General features: G+C 47.1%; 1 protein-coding gene and 1 pseudogene across 1 annotated transcript; both read right to left on the bottom strand.

The window, feature by feature from the left end:
* Positions 1-319: 319 nt before the first annotated feature.
* On the bottom strand, positions 320-3,802 carry FGF21 (fibroblast growth factor 21). Its single transcript, XM_066627317.1, has 3 exons — positions 3,559-3,802; positions 1,790-1,893; positions 320-706 (listed from the first exon to the last, which is right to left on the bottom strand). Exons 1-3 carry the CDS (start codon positions 3,800-3,802, stop codon positions 410-412), a joined length of 645 nt encoding a protein of 214 aa, XP_066483414.1. The 3' UTR covers positions 320-409.
* An 11,790-nt stretch (positions 3,803-15,592) lies between these two features.
* LOC136654907 (5S ribosomal RNA) lies at positions 15,593-15,712 on the bottom strand (annotated as a pseudogene).
* Between the last annotated feature and the right edge of the window lie 8,065 nt (positions 15,713-23,777).

Genomic DNA, 23,777 nt, shown 5'->3' with positions numbered 1-23,777 from the left:
TCAACTTCTAATAAATAAGTTGTTTCAATAGATAGAAATAACACCCTCCTCGAAAAGCTAGCAAAGTTATTAACAACAAGCAAAAAACTCAGTCCAATGAAACGAGAATTTCACTACATTACTGCTGAGCTTTCCTTCTGGTTCACTTAAGGACCTCATTTACATATCTGCGGTGATGCATCTGTGGCAAGCTTGGAATGCAGGAGTCCAGAATGTACAGCATTTGGGTCAATCGTTAACAAATCTGTGCTGTAGCCACAAGAAATCTTCTTTCTCTCTCCACCCCTCCCCAAGCTTTGAAATACTTTGTCACACTTTACTTCAAGAGGACCCAGGTGTTCAAGCTCTGCAAAAACTCTAATGTCTGAAATGGCATTCCAGACCCAACAAATCAGGTGGCCCTGGGTAATTAGACAGCATAACTTGGGCTGATAAAACCAGGGTGAGGACCCATCATTCCCAGTGGATCAGGTGACTCTACATCAAGCTCCTGTTCATCAAAGACATAGTCCACAAACACGGGGTCAAGGGGGATCTTGTTGACCATAGGCAGAAACTGGGAAAAGGGAGGTAATTGGCGACTCCGGGGCAAGGCCCCTGGTGAGCTGAGGCTGACGGGAATATTGTACTGCTCAGAGTAGTAGAGGTTGTAGCCATCATGGAGAACCTTCTCACGGAAGTTGCATGCCTCCTCTGAGTAGATTAACTATGGAGAAAGGAACACAAGTGATATTATTGTCTTCATTTAGTTATATAAATCTGCTGGGCTAACATTCACTAAGGCCATAATCCTATATACACTTATAAGCCCCATTGAACGCTGTGGGAACTTACTTTCAAGTAAACAGGTATAGGATTGCATGGAAATACTGCAATTCTATACACATTTACTCTAAAGTAAATCCCACTGTATGGCCTGAGCATAGGGTGTGTATGTGTGTGTTTTAATTCAGATTGAATTATTTCCAGGTCTCCAGAAAAAATAATTCAGTCAACCTAAATTATTTACAGACTGGAACCAACAGAGTGCAGCCATTCCTATGTACTGTATATTCAGGGTGACCAGACATCCTCTTTTTTCCTGGATATATCCTTTTTTTAGCCTCGTGTCCTGGAAAAGAACTTAAATGTCGTCCTTTTCCCTGTGAGTGAGCTCCTGCAAGCAGTGCATAGCCTTCTTATAATTAATAAATTATATGTAATTTAGTTTTAAATTTAATAAGCAATATAGTGTTTCAGCTGACCACATGAGATCAATATATGAGTGTTTTCAGCTTTTATTTTGCCGTGTCCTACATTTTTCTTGGTTGTCCTACATTTTGGGGTGCCTTGTCCTCTTTTGAGGTTACAACAGCGGGTCACCCTGTGTATATTGCAATGCCCAATCAAGCCACAAATGGATTCTGTACAGGTTGCCGAAGTGAGCTGTGAGTTCCACCTGGTTGACTGGTGCAAGCTCTGTAATATTGTCTACATGGGTTCAAGGACAGCAATGGAAGCAGAACAGAGTTCTGCTAAACACACATATGGAGGCACACCTGTCATACAGGTACACTCATCAGACAGCCAGGATTGGCTGCTATTGACTAGGCACTTGGCTGCAAACTCAGGTTTGCTGCTCTGTGAAGCTTGGAATGGTTCTGATTAACATACACCCTTCGATCAGCTACTTCAGCCAATTTTATAAAACCTGATACAAGGCAGATGAGCTGCTTTCTCTTATCTGTGTCTGCTGTTCAGTCCCCAGAGAACCTATTCCCCCACACATCCACCTACTGGTCAAACTTACTGAGCCATAGAGATATCCATTGGGTTTCATGCAGAGAAACTGAGCTGTTTTCTTGGCCTGAATGCGAATGATGCCCGGCTTTACAGCTTTGATCTCCAGCAGACCTGGAAGAAACCCATCAAAGAACAAGGGGTGAGGGCAAAGAACCCAAGAGTTCTGGATCCCAGACTTTTTGCTCTAATGTCGTGGTCTTCAGACTCAAGATGCCCCATTAACCTGCCATTTCAGACCCACATTGAGGACCCCCCCCCCTTTTTCTTTCTGATGGCCAAATAGACCAGATACAAAAAAGGCTGGGTTCCTGTGCCATTCATAAATGCATGAAAGGAGGGGGAGTTTCAAAAAGTGCCACATGTCATGCAGGTGTGAGACATGTGGCATCCCTTGAACTTCCCTCATTCACAAAATTACTAAAGGGGCTTTGTCCTCTTTTGCCTCTGGCCATACAGGCAGAGCCCTCCCTTGCTCCTTTTACAGCAGCATAAATGGCTGTGTTGCTATCTGGGACCACCCACAGCAGTCCCAAGCCCATCTTACTCATCACCTCTTCCTAAGGACCCAGGAGTTCCTGGCACTTGGAAGCAGCAGTGGTTCAGCTTATGGAACCCTAGCATCTCCCCTCCCCCCAGAAAACCCCAATAATCAAGCTGCTGCATCCTATTAGCACTGTATAACAATATCAGCAGCAGATCATGTGCTTTGCATGTAAAAGGGCTGGTTTAATCCACCATCTCCATTTCAAAGGACCTCAGGTAAGGGAGCTAAAAAGACCTCTGCCTGGATCCTTGGAGAGCTTCTACTGACAATGTGGGTTCAAGAACATAAGAAGAGCCCTGCTGGGTCAGGCCCAAGGTGCATCTAATCCAGTTCCCTGTATCTCACAGTGGCCACCAGAGGTCTCAGGGAACACACAAGACAATAAGAGACCTGTATCCTGTTTCCATTCCCTTGAATCTGGCATTCTGGGATTGCCTGCAATACTTCTAAAACCAGGAGGGTGCATACATCCATGAATGTTTCATGACATCATTCTTTCCCATTCTCTTTTAAAATTATCTGGGCCATCACCACATCCTGTGGCAAGGAGTTCCAAAGTTTAATTCTATGCTAAGTAGAGAAATATTTTCATTTTTGTCCCATGAACCAACGGCCTGACTCCATATCAGGCAGCTTTGTCTGTTCACGGGCTCATCTATTCCAGTTCCTGCTTTGGCTTCCTTAAGAGACCAACCCACGCCATCCAGACCAAGCAGAGAGCTAGAGTAAAACGAGGCACTCCCACCCCAAAGTGGCCTGCAAAATTTCTAGATGATATTCCTTTGCTGGAACCTCATTTGCCTATTGGACCTTGGAGTTGCATTCCAAACTGTCCTGCTGTCTGAGATCTGCATACCATACTTTTAATAACTAAATCCCAATAGACCCTTGCTTTATGTAGGAGCCATAAAAACCATAAAGGATTCCTCCGTTCCCTTCTCTAATCAGCTAGACTCGATTCCCCTTCCAGAACATCCTCGAGTTTTGATCCATCATAGAACCCAGGAGTTCTGATTGTTAGGGTCCTTTAGCAACTGATTGGAACTTAAGGATTCAATTTCCACTTTATTAGCCAAAAAGATAATGGAAGCTAGGGTTCTTCTGGTATACTACCCTCTCTATTCTACCACATTAGAAGTCTCAAATCCCTTCCCAGTGTCTCACCACCTAGCTCTTATTCTGCCAGCTGTAACCCACTTGAGTTCACTGCAGTTTCTTTCATAAATACTCACTGAAGGGGTTCTGAAATCTGGAGCCGCGCACCGTGCCGTCCGGCGTGATCTCCAGGAGAAGATGTGTTTGCTCATCGGCCGTGTAGAGGTGGCGAAGGCGGACTTGCCCATCAAACTGGAGGAGGGGGCTGGAGTTGTGCAGGGGGAAAGCAGGAGTTGCAGGGGTCAAGGCAGCCCAGAAAAACAGGCTAAAGAGAAGGTTGGGGCACCAGTTGTGTTGGAGAGGGGCACCAACGGCCATCATGGCTCAAGCAGGCCCAGTCCAAGACAAGGGAGTAGGATGGTAAAGAGAATGCCAGTCAGTGGCAGAAGAAAAGTGAGGGAGACCACAAAGCTCTGGTCCTCTGTCTCTGGTCTTGCCACTTACTGGGCCCTCCTGCTCAGGAAGAATGGAAAGCAGAGTCCTGGATTCCTTCCCCACCAGCTGCAACTCGTAAGACTTGCTCTACAGCCTAACTCACCAGTCACCACCTTGACCCTAGATGTGCCTTGAGTCCAAAAACAAGGCAATCTGAGGAGAACCACTCAGTTTTTCGTGTTTAAGAAAAGTCCAAATAGCCCACTCAATTTGAAGTGTTCAGAATCGGGGAAGAGGCGGAGGAGGAGGAGGAGGAGGCTTCTGTTTCCCTCGTGGCTGCCTCACTTCAGGTTTGATCCCAGCCAGCAGGCACAGAGGTATATATACACGAGCAAGCAGAGGTAGATGCCCTTCCCCTTGGCTTTCACCCGGCCCACATCCTCTCCCCCCTCCTCCTCCCTGATTCCCCACACTCGCTGGGACCTGAGTAAGAGTCACGGGGTGCCTATCGCCACTGCTGCCCCCAATGTGGGGTCAGGAGGATGCCAAAGTCTAAATATTATCATTTCACAGCTGCTTTCATGCTGCCGACAGGAAAGAATGATGCAACCGCAGGAGTACAGGGGTGAGAAAGAGGAGGGGAAGAGGGGGGCAGCCTGGGGAGGGAGGTGAGGGAAGACTGGTCAAGCATTCCAGCAACTACCCACCAGCTCATCTTACTGTACTTTCATCTGTCCGTCAGCACAAGCACACCTCTGCCTGTTCCTTCCATTAATATATGAACCATTCACCAGTCTGCATTTGCAGTTTCTCTCTCCATCTGTCCCCATGCAGACACGTCTCTCCATCATTCACCTGTTGCTCTCTCCATCCAATAGGCCTGCAACCTTTCATGGATTAATTGGTTAGATTCCTCAATTAATCAAACATTTAATTAACTAAAAAAAAAAACCCGACCCCCAACCCACAGTTTGAGAAACACTGATATAGATGATACCCCCGTCTTATCAGTGGCGGTTTCTCCCTTATGGAGATCAAACTACGTGATACATTGGAGCGCCGTAATATGCACTCCCATCTTGATTTTCTTGTCAAACCAGTTGTAGGAGGGGAGCAATTTGGACTGAGGCCACAATACAGGGGAGGAGAGGACCCAGGCCCTTTCCTTCTGCACCCATTCCCCAACTGAAATATATAACCCCTCCCCCCTGGGCACTGTCACTTATGGATGGAGGGTGGGAAACTTACAGGAGCAGTGTTTGTACCCATTAATTCTCCCCACATCTGCCTAGGGTGAGTGGGCATCATTTGGAGTAGGAAAGTAGCAAAGGGTTAAACTGATGTAAAATGTATGCAGGTTTAATCAATTAATTGTTTAAACTAGAGTATAAGATTCCTTCAATCAAGTCACATTCTACTCTCTGACAATTGCCCTCTCCAGCCGACACATTTCATCCATGCATACATGCATCCATCCATCCATTCATTCCTCTCTCTCTCTCTCTCTCTCTCTCTGCATTCTTGCATTTTCATTTCCCTGACTGCACCTCCATCATCATGCAAACCCACATCTCCATTTCCCCCCTTCTTTCCATCTATCCCCACTCCCCCCTCCTTTTTTCATCCAACCCACCTGGGTTCATCAGCCTTCCGCCTTTCCTTCCCATCCATATGTACACATTTGTAATGTTTCTCTCTATTGTTTGCTCCCCCTCCCTCCTAGGTATGAGGAACCTGAGTTCAAATTCTCACGAGGGTTGCCACATTTTTTATTGGCTATGCTCCTGTGCTTTCAGCCATAGTTTGGCTCAAAAATTAAGCAGATAAAATTCGTCCCGTTGACCATCTTCGTTCCGGGAAAGCTTCAGCTCTACAGTTCTTCATGTCAGACATATAAAGGCACTGGAGCGGGGACCGCTAAAGAAGTCGATAACTTTCTTGTCTTCTATCTGCTGTCCAAAAACATCATATTCTTAAAATCCATATTCTGTCTTCTCAGCCTTTCCCCTACTATCTCCCTATTCCATATGCTCTAACTGCCTCTACTTAGCAAGAACAGCCTTATTTTCTGAAGCCTGTTCTGGGTAAATAATTGCTTTTTGAGGTGGTCTGTTAAAAATTTGCCAGTTAAATTATTCTTAGTGTGAGTTGCTGGACCTGTCATTCTTCAGGTTTCAGCCCCCCCCCCCGCCCCCACCACCACAACAAACAGAAGCTAAATCTCAGAATGGAGAATAGATGCCTCTTATCTCTAATGCTCATGGACATCACTGCCTGTGCATGATCAGTAAGGCGCCACGATGTGTACCACCTGCCATTTCACAACTATAAAGGCCAAGGTTAATTTTGAAACTGTTGATAATATATTTTAGGACAGTTATGTTTCTGGGGGATATTTTTAACAAAAGAGGAGCAATCACTTTCTTTGCTCCTAAATCAGGTCTATTTCAAAGCATTGAAGAAGCTTCTTCAATACATAACACTAAAGGACAGATATGATGAATGCCCTGTTTTTTCCATACGTTTTCCTCTATTTTTCCCCCTACTTTTTCCTCTGTTTTTTTCCCTACTTTTCCCTCTATTTTCCCTACATTTTCCTGTATTCCTGTGTCACTTTTAATGCCCCCAAAGCCTCTGTGCTTGCAACTTGAACATGCTGGGACATGTTCCTGCAGCAGCATTTGCCTTTTTTCATGCCTGGACTTGCCAAGCCTCTTGGATTAATAGGATTGACAATCCTATCAGCTGGGCAGCCAAACCTCTCTGTCTCAGTAAAGGGGTGGGATGGCCAAGTGGGTTCCACTCCTCCAACCAGGTGACTTAATTATACTAGCAAAGTTACTTAAATTCAAGCATATTGATGCTTGTGTGTCTTTCTGCCAGGTTTGCCATCAAATCTAATGCTGGTTCATGAAAGGCACACCTGCTTGCTCTCCAGGAAGTGCAGATGTGGCACCGCTAGGGGTGTGTGGACCACACAGGGTGATGTGCATGGGGGAAGGGGTGACACCACTACTGGCCAAAATTTTTAAAATCTTGGTTTTTTTTCCAAATAATACCATCATGTTATATATCATTTGATGCATAATTTCATGCAGAATGCAATGCAACAAACTGTGTTGAAGTATCTCCATTCGATCAAATGTTATAGCCAAAAAACCAGCGGGACGGGGCGATGCTGCATCATCACGCCCATCCCTACTGCATGGGAGGAGGTTAATCATGAGGGGGCCAAACACTGGCTTCCTGCGCCAGGTGAAGCAAACCCTAGTGACCCAACTGAAGTACAGAGACCAGGATTCCTGGGACAATGTGTGTAGCCAGTGCTAGGAGCTCTATTTCTAGTTAGATGTTAGGGAATTAATTTTGTTCCCACTGCTCTTTTGACACCAAACCAGCCTGCAAACCTTTAGTGAGGGGTTGGGGGCTTTGTGTGCTTGCTCTTAAGAATCTTCCTGGCTCCCTCTTCTGGACATTTCTAGTTATTGTAGATAACTAGTGCCTGCCTAGTCCAGGTTCAGTGGATTGTCACATTTGGTCACTCATGGGGGCGACTGCAATTTGGTTTTTAATAGGAATCTCTGGGGTTCTCTGCTCTCCTGGGAGGGCTTTTCCCCCCAGATTGACCACCTCACTCTGCCTAGTCTCATTAGCCTGGGTGCTGGCAGCAAAACTATCAGTCCTACCCACCTCCATCCCTTTTTCCCAGCAAGAAAGGGAAAGTAGAGAGCAGAAAGGAGTGCATGAACACTACCCACTAGTCACTATTTTTCTTGGTCAGCCTACCTTCTTCAGCTACTTTCCTTGACAAGAGTCCTGCAAAGTGATCCTTGGTCTGGGAACAGGAATGTTAAACACATGTCCCTGTTTTCACCTGTGAAAGGTTGGAGGGTATCCCATCCACCCCACCATCTAATAATCCACAAGTATGCATGCTTTTCCATCCATTTAGCTGGTGTATATAGAGAGTGTTCAAAGAACTTTGCACATATTTTTTTCCAGAGGATTCATTCATGGAGGGACTGGCCTGGCACTACCTCCAGATTCAGTACTGGTATGCCTCTGAATACCAGCTGCAGAGGGGCTGGGGATAAGATTATCTCCCCTGGGGGCTGTGGATAAGAATAGGCCCTCAGTTTGGCTGTACTTGTCATAAGAGGCGACTAAACAGCCACCGGGTAGATGGGACTCATCAGCCTGGGAAGGCAGCTCATCTGAGAGAAGGAAAACTCTGATCCCAAACCTCCACTGCCTTGTGGCTACATCCAGTTATGGAAAAGGCTTCAGGAGTCAACCTCGAGGCAAAATCCGGAGCTGGAGTCCCTGAGGCAGTTCATGGCTGAACACAGTCACGTTCTGGCAACTCCTGCGACGCCGCTGGAACCAACCGTATTGGCCTCTGCCTTTCCAGTGGACCATTTCATCGACGTGGAGAGGGAGGATTTGCTGCATGGGAAACAGCCTATCCTCCATACCTACTTTACCCAGGCTTCGCGCACTGGAGAGGACACTCTGTTCCAGAACCACCATTCAGAGCGTGACACCATAGTCTTCTGAGACTGAAGGATGCCAACAACCAGCTGCAGAGGAGCAATGATGGGACAGCAGTATGGCTTTTTCTCCTACCTGTAGACTTCCCAGAGGCAGCTGGTAGGCCACTGTATGTGTGTGTGGGGAGGGGGGCAGGACTGGAGTCAATGATCCCTGATCCAGAAGGACAGTTCTAATGTACTTGTCTCCATTAGCCTTACAATAACCTTGTTAGGTAGTAGGTCCTCAGTTTAGAGCAGGAAGTAAGGCCATTTTATGCAAATCTGGGAAGAAAGATGTGCCCGAGGGCTACAGATCAAAGGCCTGGTGGATTATAGACAGATTTGGCACTTACGTGCCCTAGTAAGAAAAAAGCAGCTGGAGGTCTGGCTTGCATAATAAGTTTTCTTGACAAAATAGGGCCCTTGTGAAGTGATTGGCAGGGGAGTTTCCCGTAGCAGAGCATGCTGTTTCCAGGATCCCATGGTACAGTCTCGTAAACCAGCCCCCGCACGTCCGGATGGGGTACACCTGCCACTTCTGACGGTCTGTGTCACGCATCCGCAATGGTGGTGCAATGCTCTTCCTGTTTGTCCTCTTCCACAGAACCGTAATTCAGGGATTGGGGGGGAATGGGGGGGAGGTGGAGGGTTAGCCTGCACAAACACGTCTCAGCTGGTGATCATAAAAATATCTGAGTTGGAGATGAGGGCGATGAAAAGAAACCAGGACTCTTTCTGAGCGTGCAGGGAACAGTGGACCGACCTGCTTGGTTTGTTTGGTTTTTCTTCACCCCTGGAGCATTTCCATGGTGGTGGTGATGTCAGTGAGTGCGATGTAATGCTGGGATTGGAGCTGATGTATAGGAGTAAACTGGACATGACGTAGGATTGCCATAATAATGAGAGCGTCGGACATATTTTTTTGTTTTACAAAAGGGACAAGGGGGTCCTAATTTTGATCAAGCCTGCACAGCGCTGGGGTTGGGGGGGAGGCACAGTCTAACCTTTTGTTTGTGCCTCAGTTCCCTGATTTGCTGTGCCCCACCCTGTGACTACTACTCAGTTTCCTCTTTGCAGCAACAAGAGGTTTTGGTGGGTGAGTGGGGCAGCCAGGATCCAGACTATGGCTCAAGAAGGAAAGATAACCCCCGCCCCACACACACACACTTTTCCCCCATACTGTATCCTCAATAGGAAAAAGCTACAGCTGTATTTTTTTTAAATAGGTAAATTTCTGAACATATTGTATTGTTGTATCACTGTTACATGCTTCACTATGTTTGTATTTTCATTACGTTACTGAAAGTGACAAAGCTGTTGAGAGTCGCAGTCCCAGAATTCCCATTTTGTCTCTCGTTTGGCCCTAAATCCACCACTGTTTTCCTAACGTGGTTCTGAGCCTTGGACAACCACAAGTTTTTCTTTTCTTTTTCAGCTGAAAGAGTGGCAGAAATTCAACAGGTTCCATTTAACCTTTAAGTAATGTGGTAGGTTGCCAACTTACCAGCAAAATGGCTGATCTGCTCCTGTGATGTCAACAGAGCTTGATGTGCAGAAATCATCAGAGGATGCTTTTCACAGCATGGAGAGAAACATTGTCCCCTGCTAATCTCTGTACATCAAGCTGCGTTACAGACTCAGTTGCCATCCTTGGTCTGTTCAGTATCAGGGAAGAATTTGGTGCCTGAGAAATTCTCCAGAAGGAGAATCAGGCCTAGGAAAATTTATGCTTATGTTTATTTTAAGGCAATTAAGAACAAGGGCCTTCCTCAGAAATGGGGTTGCCACATTTCTAGGTACGGGTTCCAAGAAGTGAATGGATGGGGGATTTGAATGATAGCCAACAGAAATGACTCTGTCTCCCAACTCCTATGGATATTGTTAGTGGCTCTGAATAATTAGAATCGCCAACGTCTTTGCTAAGTAAAGAACAGTTATTTTTAAGTTTTGGAAACTTTTACCTCCTTCTAATGAATGCCTTCCTTAAATAATCACTTGTGTTGTATAGGTAGCTGTCCAGAAGAGTTTATCCAGGCTATTCAAAAGCTGAGTACCATAGAAACCTAATGACAAACGCATAGAACTCCGATTGGTATATTTTGTGTTTTCGAAGAATTAGCCACACAAAGAGTACACAGTGACGAAGACTTGCCTAGAGGGATAATGTAAGCAAAATAGTTTATGCTGAGACTAGGAAGTGCAAAAAACTAAAACCACCATATATTCCTTCAAGAAATCAGTTTTAGGGTGCAATCCTGACCCTTACTTGGGCTGACGCAAGTCCCTTGCACCAGCCCGGAGTGCCATAAAGCACTTTTGTGTCACTCTTCTGGGAGATAGGCCAGCGCATGGATGTGTGCCAGCTTTCCCGTGCTGCCGCAGGCCCCAGAGAGAGGGTTGGTTGCATCAGCCGAGCTTGACTGATGCAGGGGTTGGGGGGCATGGGGAGGACAGGGAGGAGGTGGGAGAGAGGTGTTTTAGGGTGGGGGGGAGGGTAGGCGGGATCATGGGTGGGTGGGCAGGGAGCAGGAGGCGGGGCCAGGACCTGGCAGTTATGCCAGATCCTGACCCCATTCCTGGGCGGTCCAAGGCAGTCCTGGGCTGCTTGAATTTGTGCCACCTCATCAGGTGGCGTAGATCTGTGTTGATCCACTGGGGCTACTGCAGTGCGACATGGGGGAAGGGGAAATGTCTTCCTGCTCGAAACATACACTGAATACAGCGCAGGCCCGCTAGCCTGCCTGTTTCTAGCGCAAGTTAGGATTGGACTGCCCACCATATACGGTAAATGCAACCCCTTCTTAAAGAACAAACCCAGCAATCAAGAAACAGAGCTAGGGCCCAACTGTTCATACAACTCTTAGTGAAGCCAAGGAATGTGGTGCATTTTGCTACCAGGAGAGATCTGGAAAAGACAGGAAAGACCCATTGCCTGCTCTAGAGCTAGGCAGGAGCAACCCTGGGCAGGAGCAACTACATGGGACGGAGCAACCCTGTGTATGTGACTCACATATCAACCCCATTTGCACCAACAAGCAAGGGGGTGAGGGGATTAGATTTTTTTTTTAAGATGGTATGGAGCAAACAGGGAAGGGGTGCAAAACCACCTCCTGCTTTGCCCCACTGCATTCTGTTGCTTCAAGCAAATTTCTCCGCAGCCTGCCTCCATTATCAGAAGCAGGCCAAGCTAAGCAGAAAAATGCCCTGAAGGAACGGAATGATGTGAGATAAGGTGATGGAGGAAGGGTGGCCTTCCTCACCTCACCTGTGCCTCTCATGTCACGTAAAAAAAAGCAGACCTACTTACACAGAGAGCGACAGACCCACATCAGTGCTCTGCACTGTCACATCGCGTTGTGCTTTTAGCCTACCACAAAGACAGAAGGCTGCTTGGCTGTATGTATGCAGATGAGCGTCGGTGGAAGGAAAATGCCCACATTTCAGACACGGCTGATGTGTGCGTTCGGAGAACTGAGCCCACACACCTGTGTAGTCAGTGAATGTTGCTGGCTACCACCCCTACATGACGCTGGGGTGAAAAAGTCTTTTCCATAATCTGTTGGGAGCAGATTTGAAATGATGGTTGCACACAACTGCTCGGTAGGGTGTAATGCAGTCCTATCCTCGTGACTAAGAGATACTGACAATAGAAAGGTCTCATGCACCAATGGTGCCTGATAACCTCCAACAATCTTTTCTTGAGTGAATTAATTACAAATTCCCTTGTTCAGTATCCATTTCTGTTTCCTGTTCGGTGCTGAATTTCTCCTTAATTAGTCAGTTCCTGTTCCCTGTGCGTAGGAGGTGAAGAGTGTGTGTGTGTGTGTGTGTGTGTGTGTGTGTGTGTGTGAGAACAGGAGCTCATATTTTTGCTTCTAGCCTGGCAGATCATGGAATGGGATAGCGGCCAGTCTCAGCTGTAGCTGGCAGGTCCCAGGTGGCCTGAGTTTCACATGGGCAACAGTCTCTTTCATGCCAAAGGAGAAAGGAAAAAATGACATCAAAAGTAACCAGGAAGTCCTGTCACCCAATAATGGTACTGTAACTGTACTTCAACTCTCTATACAAAATCGAGAAGCAGCACTCCTGTGTGTGTTTACTCCATGCTCCACTGTTTTCAGTGAGGTCAAGTCCAGCCTCATAATGAGGCAAATTGAGATGGGCACCTCAGGCAGTGGATTAGGGCAACCAGACAGTGCCTGCCTATCCCATTTGCCTGAGCTGTCCCAAACAGAGACGCCTGCGTTGGCTTGGTCATGTCGTGAGAATGGATGATGGCCGGATCCCAAAGGATCTCCTCTATGGAGAACTCGTGCAAGGAAAGCGCCCTACAGGTAGACCACAGCTGCGATACAAGGACATCTGCAAGAGGGATCTGAAGGCCTTAGGAGTGGACCTCAACAAGTGGGAAACCCTGGCCTCTGAGTGGCCCACTTGGAGGCAGGCTGTGCAGCATGGCCTTTCCCAGTTTGAAGAGACACTTGGCCAACAGGCTGAGGCTAAGAGGCAAAGAAGGAAGGCCCATAGCCAGGGAGACAGACCAGGGACAGACTGCACTTGCTCCCAGTGTGGAAGGGATTGTCACTCCCGAATCGGTCTTTTCAGCCACACTAGACGCTGTGCCAGAACCACCATCCAGAGCGCGATACCATAGTCTTCTGAGACTGAAGGTTGCCAACTAACTCCCTGATTAAGACTTACTCTCTAGTAAATGTGTTAAGGATTACAGCCTGTGTTGCCTTGAAGCAAACAGAACTTGGGGAAGGGCATTCTGGATCAGAGCAAGGGATTCTGGGAGCCAGGAGTCCTTGATCCTAACTCAGTTCTTTCTTTTGAGTTCAGAAAAAAAGGTTGGAATTCAGCCTTGAATTCCAAGAGCCGTCACTCTTGTTCCTTCTTCTAGCCACTGGACCATGCTTTCTTTGGCTCCTGCTTGGAAAATCTCTGATTTCATTCTGATCTCACTCTCCTGGCATCCTGATGACTTCAAAGATGGCAGGGATCACGTCATGTCAGGATCTGTGTTATGTTTTCACCCAGGAGAATATCCAAACACACCACTGGAGATTAACAACCTGTCCCTGTAAGGACGTACCAGCCGGGTTAGGACGAATTGTGTTCTTGTGACACTGTTCGTGTTGCCAAATTTGAAGTATATAAACGTGTTGCTAGTCACCTCTAGGTGACTGTCAGTCTGGAGATGGAGGGCTCCAGAGGATGTCACTGAATGGTATATTGGAGCCTTTCTAGGAAGCATTTTCTCCAGTTTAGGACTGGAACTGGTGGGATTGGAGGAAAGATGGGGAGACTTTATTGGCAAGGCTCAAAATACGAGTAGTGATCTAGGAGGTCCCTGGTTCAGATTCTACCACAGTTCAGATTCAGATCAGATTCACAGGTCCCTGGTTCAGATTCTACAGCTACTTCCTAGCTGTAGACGAGCTACAGTTTCTCAGTCTCAGCTCCCATATACTTGCCTACTTTAAAGGGTCGATGTAGGAATCTTGTCTGAAGTGTTTGGAACGCTCTAAAGCAGTGTTTCTCAAACTGTGTGTAAGGATTCACTAGGTGGGTTGCAAGCCAATTTCAGGTGGGTCCCCATTCATTTCAATATTTTAGTTTTAATATGTTACAGATCTGTACTTTGAACAGGCTACAATGTATATGCTTCTAACAGTGATAGTCAATGGGACTTACTCCTGGGTTAGTGTGGGTAGGAATGTTAAAACTCTTCCTGATTGATGATGTCACTTCCGGTCATGACATCACTTCCAGTGGGTCTGGACAGATTCTCCTTCTAAAAAGTGGGTCCTGGTGCTAAAAGCTTGAGGGCCACTGTTCTAAAGCACTATATTGATGATCATGATAATTAAAGATACTGGAAAATTGTTCTCCTAATTCCCTCCTTGTCACTTTGTAATAGGTGTTGTAGTTCAGAGGGCTCTAATAATGGAAGTGCATGTAGTGTCATGCGCCATACCATTCAGCCTGCCGGGAGGCGGGAGTAGTAACCTTAGGTAAGACGCTGGGAGTCAGTCAAGATATATAGCGCACATGCACAATCAAATTATTTTGGATTAATTGATTGGGAATAACCTGTATAAGCCCATAGATCAGGTGAATGTGTATGCACAAGATGGAAAAGCATGGAATGGAGAAGCTGTTCTTTTTACATGTAAGAAAGGATAATCGCTTAACACATGTAAAGCTTTGGACTGATCAACGCAGTGGTAGCTTGGACTGCATAATAGCAGACTGCAGGCAAAGGTGGTCATCTTGGAAGCTCCTCCAACATTCAGCACAGAAGGGGTAAGAGTTATTGCCCAGCAAACTCCTTGCATACTAGCTTCCTACCATCAGCACCTGCCTTTAATACTACCATTTTAATTGAAGTAGTTCTTCCTGTCCCAGTCCTACCTTCCCCAGCCTGGTCTATTTCCCTGGGAATGATTAGATCATTCAGTCCTGGAACAAGCTGGAATCCCTAGCATGTTTGCACTACTGAAACAGAGACGCCTGCGTTGGCTCGGTCATGTTGTGAGAATGGATGATGGCCGGATCCCAAAGGATCTCCTCTATGGAGAACTTGTGCAAGGAAAGCGCCCTACAGGTAGACCACAGCTGCGATACAAGGACATCTGCAAGAGGGATCTGAAGGCCTTAGGAGTGGACCTCAACAGGTGGGAAACCCTGGCCTCTGAGCGGCCCGCTTAGGGGCAGGCTGTGCAGCATGGCCTTTCCCAGTTTGAAGAGACACTTGGCCAACAGGCTGAGGCAAAGAGGCAAAGAAGGAAGGCCCATAGCCAGGGAGACAGACCAGGGACAGACTGCACTTGCTCCCGGTGTGGAAGGGACTGTCACTCCCGAATCGGCCTTTTCAGCCACACTGGACGCTGTGCCAGAACCACCTTTCAGAGCGCGATACCAGTCTTTCGAGACTGAAGGTTGCCAACATGATTAGATCAGGATGTATTTTATTGCTGGTAGCCATCTTTCCCCACAGTAGTGTCACTCTGGGGCATTTGGGAAAGGGGAATGGGGACTGCCATTTTTGCTTGCCATTTTCCCCACATTGCATCTGACGCAAGCATTGTTCTTGAGCGTTGTGGGGGGAAAGCCTCTGGTCTGCAACCACTTAGTGCAGTAGAAAAAATCCACTTCCTTTACTGGTTGGCAACCTTCAGTCTCGAAAGACTATGGTATAAGCCTACAGCACCCGGTATTCCCAGGCGGTCTCCCATCCAAGTACTAACCAGGCCTGACCCTGCTTAGCTTCCAAGATCAGACGAGATCAGGAATGTGCAGGGTAACATTTGCTGTACTGCTGCCCAGGTAAGCCCTCATTAATCCGAGGAAGGGGCACGCAAGGTGATGATGGCTCACTGAAAGGGATCTTGCCAAGAGCCCCTTCAAACCTGCAATGAGCCCAAGTTTATTTTTATTCATTCATAACAACAAGTGAGGCTAGTCAGGTTGGTAAAAGGAGCATGACCTTTGGGCTGCCTGGGACTTTCTTACCCCATTCACTTTCTCTGGCTCTCTTCTTCCCAAACTATTTTGCTCCTCGGCTACAGTCCCTATTTTGTCTCCTTATAAGTTCCTTCCTTGTCTATGCATGAACTTCCTGTGGTTGCTCAGCCTCTTGTTCCAGCATCTTGGATGGCCGAGCAAAAGCCCCTTCCTTGTCCTCTGCGGTATCATCCAACTGCTAAATATTTATACCTAGAAGCTGGGGCGAGAGGGGAGCAAGTACTGAATATCCATCATACATAGACACACAGACACACAAATGCTCCAGAGCTTGCAGGAAATAAATACGAAAACCATCACAAGACTTCTGACGCAGGGCTTTCTGGACTGGGGGAGGCGTTTTCCAAAAGTCGGTGTTAATATGAGCGACGAGTACAAACAGAACCAGCTGGAGTTTCATGAACAAGATAGATTTCTCTTGGAATATAGGGTAAAGGTGAACGCAGAGAAATTAAAAAATAAATTAAAACCAATTCACTTTTTTATTTGAACACAAGGAATCTTATTTACCATCACTGATTGCTGACCTTGGACGCTGCTGAATTTTACTTTATTTGATATTATTTTAATTGAATTTTATTCCACTTTTCCCCCCATAAGGGGACCCAAAGCGGCTTACGAAAAGTTATCAAATCACCAAAAGTACAGAGATTGATTGATGTTAAGAATGTATATGCTAGACTTCAATCAAAAATATTTCCAGGTTGGTTTACAAGTTAAAGCAATAAAGTACAATAGAACGGTGTTTCTCAACCAGTGGTACGTACCACCATTGGTACTTGATGTGGTGTCTGGTGGTACTCACAGGACTCCTGGGCATCTGCTGCCTGGCGGTGAGACCAGGAATGTGATGTAATAAATAGTGGTACAAGGCTCAGCTCAATGGGCAGAGCTCCAAAACATACTTTTCCATGCTTGAAAAAGCCCACCCTGAGCCTCTTACTGGTGTTTGTCGTGTTGTATCTGGCCTCCCAACCCAGAAGTAACTGGCAATGATATCATTGCCAGTTACTTTGGGAGGTACTTCCAATAGGTGGACCATGTGAAGTGCTACAGGAGAGGACAAACGTTGAGAAACAGCACAATAGAACAACATACCACCAGACAACAAAGAGCAGCAGATCAATGCAGCATCATTTAAAACAATTTGGTGAATAATTAAAAAGCCTGAGCAAAAAAAAAAAAAAAAAAAAAAAGAGGTCTTTGCCTCATGCCACAAGGTTAAGAATGCAGGCAGTAGGCAAGCCTCCCTAGGAAGAGAATTCATGACTGGAGAACCACCACCAAGAAGACTCTACAGTAGATGCCGCACCATCGACAGAGGGGACACCCCAAGGAAGGTCACCGTAGACCACCTCAGTGTCTGGGCAGGGCAGCTCACGTTGGAGAAAGTGGTGCTTGAGGTACCCAGGCCCCAAGATCAGCATCTTGACTTTTGCCCAGAAGTGAACCAGGAGCCAGTGCCTTTGTTTAAGAACCAGAAAATGTGCTCCATCATCTGCTCTTCCCAGTGAGAAACTAGTAGCTGCAGTTTGAAGCTTCTTAACAGTCTTCAAAGGCAGCCCGGCTTACAGTGTGTTACAGGGTCTGGGGATCACTAGGACAACAGGCTATCTGTGTCCAGGAGGGGTCACAGTTGACACACCAGCCTTGGCTGGTAAAAGACACTCTGTGTCACAGGTGCCCTTTGGACTTCCGCCAGAGTGTGGATTGCAAACCTGATCCTTCAGGGAGAGTGCAGCTCTTTCCAGTACAAGGTGACTGACTACCAGTTCCCTTGGGTGGATGAGTAAGGTTGCCAACCCCCCAGGAGTCAAAATCAGTATCCAGTTGCCTCCAGAAAGTAATCCTGGAGATGTTAACAGGCTCCCAGGAATTTCCAAGATTACATAACATTGAAAAACAAATGTCCAGGCACGGCTTGGCAACCCTACAGATGAGTCACCCATCAGCAATGCCTCCATCTTGACTGGTCTGAGTTTTACTCAGCCAAAAGGTATTGACTTTTGCGGCACTGACTGGAAGACATAGGGCACAATCCTAACCCCTTAAGCAAACTGATAAGCCAGCCTAGATGGTGTAAATTGCTGTTGCATGTTCCCTCCTGATATCCTTGTTCTGGACCAGTCAAAGGCTTCCAGATGGTTTTCAAAGACAGCCCTGCATCCAGCATGTCCTCGCAGTCTAACCCATGATTTCCACCCTTAGACTATGTACTGTAGTTTGTACATTTTGGATTTCAAAACCATTGGCCACCCTCTATTTTCTCCCCCACCTCAAAAGTCTGAGTATCTCAGACTGAGGCAGCAAATTCTTTGTTGATGAGCTCTTGGGGGTGGGAAAAGCAAGTCATCTTTCTCAGAGACAGGCCTGGGCCTTCCAGGAAATGCCAATGAGGTGTTGTAAGCTGAACAGAGATTGCATCAGCCTCAGGTGGGGGGGGGGGATATTAAATTTTGAAACTCCCCTCCTCCCATTGTTTGCATTGGCACTAGGCTTCAGGCTGGCAGACAAAGTCCCTGTGAATCTTCAAGCGAAAAGAGACTGTTGCCAGCTTGGACCAGTCTAGTGATAACAAGTCAGGGCAGGATAACCAGGCAAGAGGGCGCCTTTGCACTGCTCAGCCTCACAGAGAAGGACCTGGGCTCTGCCCCAGGCACGTGGTCTGAGAAAAGGGGCCAGATTACAGAGTCGTAACTTTCAAGTTCAATTCATGGCCGACTTGGCAGAACGGAACAATGTGGCTGGCGCAAATATTTGTTTAACTGGATGTTTTGTTGGTTGAACACGCGCCCCACATCAAAACACAGGGCAGTCACATCTCAGAGATGTGGGGAGCCTGACTGTATCCCCCTCCTCCTTCCCCCACACAGTTCTAACCTTGCTAAAGAGCACCCCAAGGAAAGAGTTCCAGTTTCTGGCACGGCCTCCCCGCCCCTCTGAATGCCTCAGAGCGGAGGCAGCGGGTGTGGGGTGGGCAGTAAATGCCACCCCTACCCATCTGTTGCCACATGGTCCCCTGGACCCTCCCCCAACCAGGTACGCCACTGCCCTCACCATCTTAGTTGCCCTTCTCTGAACCCACTCCAGTTTCTCAATGTGCTTCTTAAAACACGGTATGTGTGTGTGTGTATGTGTGTGTGTGTGTTTCCAAAAAGTGGTAGGTGATGGTGGAGGTGGTAATGAGGGTTTCAGGGTACACACACATGTGGTGTTGCATGCATCAAAAAATAAAGGGGATTGTGGAATTTGGCTACTGCTTCGGGTGTACAGTACATGCAATTGAAAGATAGATGGTCAAGTATTTTAGCAGAAATTTCACAGGGATCTCTGTAGTATAAAGACATGCACAAGACCAATAACGTAACCCAGAGCTTCAATAAAGATCTGACTTAGTGATTTTGCAGAGATTCTGTGTGATTTTTAAGCCTCGCCCATCTATGGGAAGGACTTGGGACTAAATGGGGAAAACCCTTCCAGGCCCTTGGGCTCCATCCTACTTTCCTTTGTCCTGTGGTAGGGAGTCCGGAAAGGCGGTGGCGTTCTGCGGAGCCCACGCCTTGCACAAACAGGAACAGAAGGGTTGCTTGGGGGCGTTTTAGTGTGAAGAGGATACAGGCTTGTCCGCCTGCAAGCACATGTGTCCTATCTGTTACTGTTTACAACATCAGCAGTCATAATGAGAAGAAGGGACAAGTTGCTGGGGTGGGGGAGAACATACGTGGGTAGCACATTTTCTATGGTGTATGTCTTCAATAGTTGGGGATCCTCTGAGAGGTCAAAAACATGCAGGACAAACTACAAGCATTTACTTTCATTAAACACAGCCACAGGCTGGGGTGGGGGGGGGAGGCCATATAATTTACGGCCATGATGCAGGGGAAGGGTTTTTCAAACCTTTTGCCCCAAGTAATTTCTCAAAGTTAAGCCTTCCATGCCCCCCTCCAAGCTGCTGCAGCCACAGAGAAGGGAAAGTGTCTCCCAATACACCCATGTTTTATGTACCCAAACAATGTGGACATAAGAACATAAGAACAGCCCCACTGGATCAGGCCATAGGCCCATCTAGTCCAGCTTCCTGTATCTCACAGCGGCCCACCAGATGCCCCAGGGAGCACACCAGATAACAAGAGACCTGCAAGGCTTTCTGGGAATTGTAGTTAAGAACATAAGAACAGCCCCACTGGATCAGGCCATAGGCCCATCTAGTCCAGCTTCCTGTATCTCACAGCTGCCCACCAAATGCCCCAGGGAGCACACCAGATAACAAGAGACCTGCAAGGCTTTCTGGGAATTGTAGTTAAGAACATAAGAACAGCCCCACTGGATCAGGCCATAGGCCCATCTAGTCCAGCTTCCTGTATCTCACAGTGGCCCACCAGATGCCCCAGGGAGCACACCAGATAACAAGAGACCTCATCCTGGTGCCCTCCCTCGCATCTGGCATTCTGACATAGCCCATTTCTAAAATCAGGAGGTTGCATATACACATCATGGCTTGTAACCCGTAATGGAATTTTCCTCCAGAAACTTGTCCAATCCCCTTTTAAAGGCGTCCAGGCCAGTCGCCATCACCACATCCTGTGGCAAGGAGTTCCACAGACCAACCACACGCTGAGTAAAGAAATATTTTCTCTTGTCTGTTCTAACTCTTCCAACACTCAATTTTAGTGGATGTCCCCTGACATCCATGTTTGGAGCCAGCATGCTGTACTAGGGGTACACTGCTAAACTGCTCCTCTTTTACTCCTTAAGGCATTAAGGAAATAGGCAATAAGGCATGAAAAAGTGACTTCCAGTTTCTCCATGAAACCAGAAATCATGTGTTTTGAGCTCTTAGTCTGAGCCCAGTAGAGACAGCGGACACATGTCCCCAGCCTCTGATGGGCTCAGTGGACCCTCCGGATGCAGGGGAGGAAAGCAGAGCTTCTCTTCCATCCAGCGGGACATGCACGGAGGGCCCCGCAGACCTGATCTGTGGATAATTGATTCCACGGATGTGGGATCCATGGATATGGGGGGCCCCCTGTATTTTGAAAGCTTACCTTAAAACAGGGATTTTCAACCTTTTTCATCTCACAGCACACTATCAAGGCACTAAAATTGTCAAGGCACACCAGTTTTTTTACCATTGACAAGGCACCCCACGCTTCTGGTAGGGGGCTCAAATCCCCCAATTGCCTTACTAATAAATGACCCTCCCCAAAAGTTCCACGGCACACCTGCAGACCATCCACGGCACACCGGTGTGCCATGGCACAGTGGTTGAAAATCGCTGCCTTAAAATATAGATTTCTACTAATTTATTTTTGGGGGTAAGGTTTAAAGAGGTGCCTCTCAGAAAGTGTATTCTAAAGCGCTGGGGACAGAACGACAAAAAGATTCTGCTCTGACCCACAATCTTACTTTGTTGACTGAAGCTGGGCCCTCAGTCATCTCTTAATGGACACGGAGGTTTCTGAGGGAGGAATGCTTGTTCTGATACGTGGGCTAGCTTTGCATTTGCTCTCGCTTTGTGAAGGTGACCTTCACAGTTATTCCCAATGCACAACTAGGGAGACCAAAGCAGCAACACAATGATATATTGCCCACAGTCTCCCCACAGGAGAGGTTGAATTTCAACATGCTTTTTTCGGGTCTAAGTCAAATTCTTTTTTTTTTCCCTGGCTGAATATCCACACTGCAAGAAAAGAGAGTCCTGAAATTAGGCGTGAGAGAACCAGGAGCTGCGGGGCTCAACTGGAAACACTTTTTGTGAGCCAAGATCTATAGAATCTTAGAAATATAAATATAAGACTTTATATCTTTATGGTAGAATGGAAAGCAATCAATATGTGCGCTTAAAAAGTTTATGTGGACCAAATGGATTTAAGCATATTTGAATATCAAATTGCATGCAAGGCTACAAAGAAACAAACAATGGAAAAGAAAATAGTTAGAAAGCCACTTGTTTAAATGACTGTGAAACGATTTAGTAAAAATGCTAATTTTATTTTCTAATTTTACCCTAGCATGGGGGCCCCTTAGGCACAAGATCCAAGTGGGAGCCAATGGTCCAACTGGCTAAAGCCGGCCCTGGAGAGACTCACGTGTCAGCGTAAAGGAATTGCACGCACGCCTTGTTTTGATCCCACAAGCAGAGGCCCATCTGGAAAAGTTCCATTCGGGTTAATATAAACACATTCTACCTTCCATGACTCTGCAAAACACATTCTACCTTCCATGACTCTGCAAAACACATTCCACCTTCCATGACTCTGCAAAACACATTCCACCTTCCATGACTCTGCAAAACACATTCCACCTTCCATGACTCTGCAAAACACATTCCACCTTCCATGACTCTGCAAAACACATTCCACCTTCCATGACTCTGCAATTTTATTATAGCCCTCCTTATATAAAATTTATTTATATAAGGAGGGAGAAGTTTCTTAATAGCTCAGGTACAAGGTCATTTAAATGCCTGAGGTGGAAAGGCCCCTCATCTCAGTGAAGAGGACAAGTAACTTATTTCTGGCTGCCCTGTACCAATGCCCAGAATGTGCTGCCTGAAGCAGGTTGCGTCACTTGGCCCAGTGACAGGCTTGGGCTACCCAAATGCTGTTTAACCACTGTGGGTATGTACTAAATATGGCGATTGCCTTGACCTCCATGGCTGCGGCAGGTGGCCACTGAAGCCCCATCAGTGATGGAGATTTTGGCTGCTGTCCTTAAATGGGGGCCGGAGAGCCTTGTTTATGGAAGCGTAAGGGTAACAAAATAAATCCCAAGGACCCTGTGAGGCCACATAGACCTCCGGGGCTTGCTACTGGAACCACAACTCTCCAGTTTCTTCCTATCTAAGTCCCAGATGGCACATTTTGTATATCACATAATGATACAGTCTGGCACCCAGCCAAGTATCCTTTCCTCAAAGCCATTATTTTATGTAATCCTTAAGAACATAAGAAGAGCCCTGCTGGATCAGGCCCAGGGTCCATCTAGTCCAGCTTTCTATATCTAACAGTAGCCCACCAGATGCCTCAGAGAGCGCAAAAGACCACAAGATACCTACATCCTTAAAAGTCTCGTTTGCTACATTGGAGCTTATTTGGATCAGTGCCAGAGCACCCGGGGGGGGGGGGAGTTTCAGCACTTACACCATGTCAATTCCCTGACTTTAACTTACCCCTTGAAATGATTAGCCATAGAGGGGAAAGTTTACAAGCACAAGATTGTGCCTATAGGTTTTTCTCTGTACAGGTAATAGCTTATAGGAGGGGCCATTTGGATTGGAGGTGTCATGGGCCAAAGGGTTAAATCCCCACCCCCCACAGTCCTGACCCCCCACAACTGAAGATGCCAAAGATTGACCCTGGACCCTTCTACGTGCACTTGACTAGTAAACAATGGCCACAACCAAAAACAAGCATGGTGGCCAACACTGAAGCACAGTCAGCCCCTACAAGGAGCAGGTCCCTGGTTGAGATAGACAACAGCCTGCGTGAAAGCAAACTAGAGAGGTAGGCTGGACCTACTGTCAGTTCAAGACTCTCTAGGTCAGGGGTGCCCAAACCCTGGCCCTGGGGCCACTTGCAGCCCTCGAGGCCTCTCAATGTGGCCCTCAGGGACCCCCAGTCTTCAATGAGCCTCTGGCCCTCCAGAGATTTGTTGAAGCCCGCACTGGCCCGACGCAACTTCTCTCAGCGTGAGGGCGACTGTTTGACCTCTCGTGTGAGCTGTGGGATGAGAGCCCCCTCCACTGCTTGCTCTTTCACATCTGTGATGCAGCAGTGGCAGCAAAGGAAAGGCCAGCCTTGCTTTGTGCAAGGCCTTTTATAGGCATTAAGCTATTGCAAGACCCTCATTCATTCATA

Source organism: Tiliqua scincoides, chromosome 5 (assembly GCF_035046505.1).
Source record: "Tiliqua scincoides isolate rTilSci1 chromosome 5, rTilSci1.hap2, whole genome shotgun sequence".
Lineage (NCBI taxonomy): Eukaryota > Metazoa > Chordata > Lepidosauria > Squamata > Scincidae > Tiliqua > Tiliqua scincoides.
Note: the sequence above shows the minus strand (reverse complement) of the source record. Positions and strands in the feature narration are given on the sequence as shown.

Bases quoted from the DNA above. Each gene is read 5' to 3' on its own strand.
- FGF21 (XM_066627317.1), bottom strand. From the start codon at position 3,802: ATGATGGCCGTTGGTGCCCCTCTCCAACACAACTGGTGCCCCAACCTT. The intron at 1,894-3,558 runs GTGAGTATTTAT...GGTTTCTTCCAG, and splicing joins CAGATTTCAGAACCCCTTCA to GTCTGCTGGAGATCAAAGCT. The intron at 707-1,789 runs GTAAGTTTGACC...CTTTCTCCATAG, and splicing joins ATGGATATCTCTATGGCTCA to TTAATCTACTCAGAGGAGGC.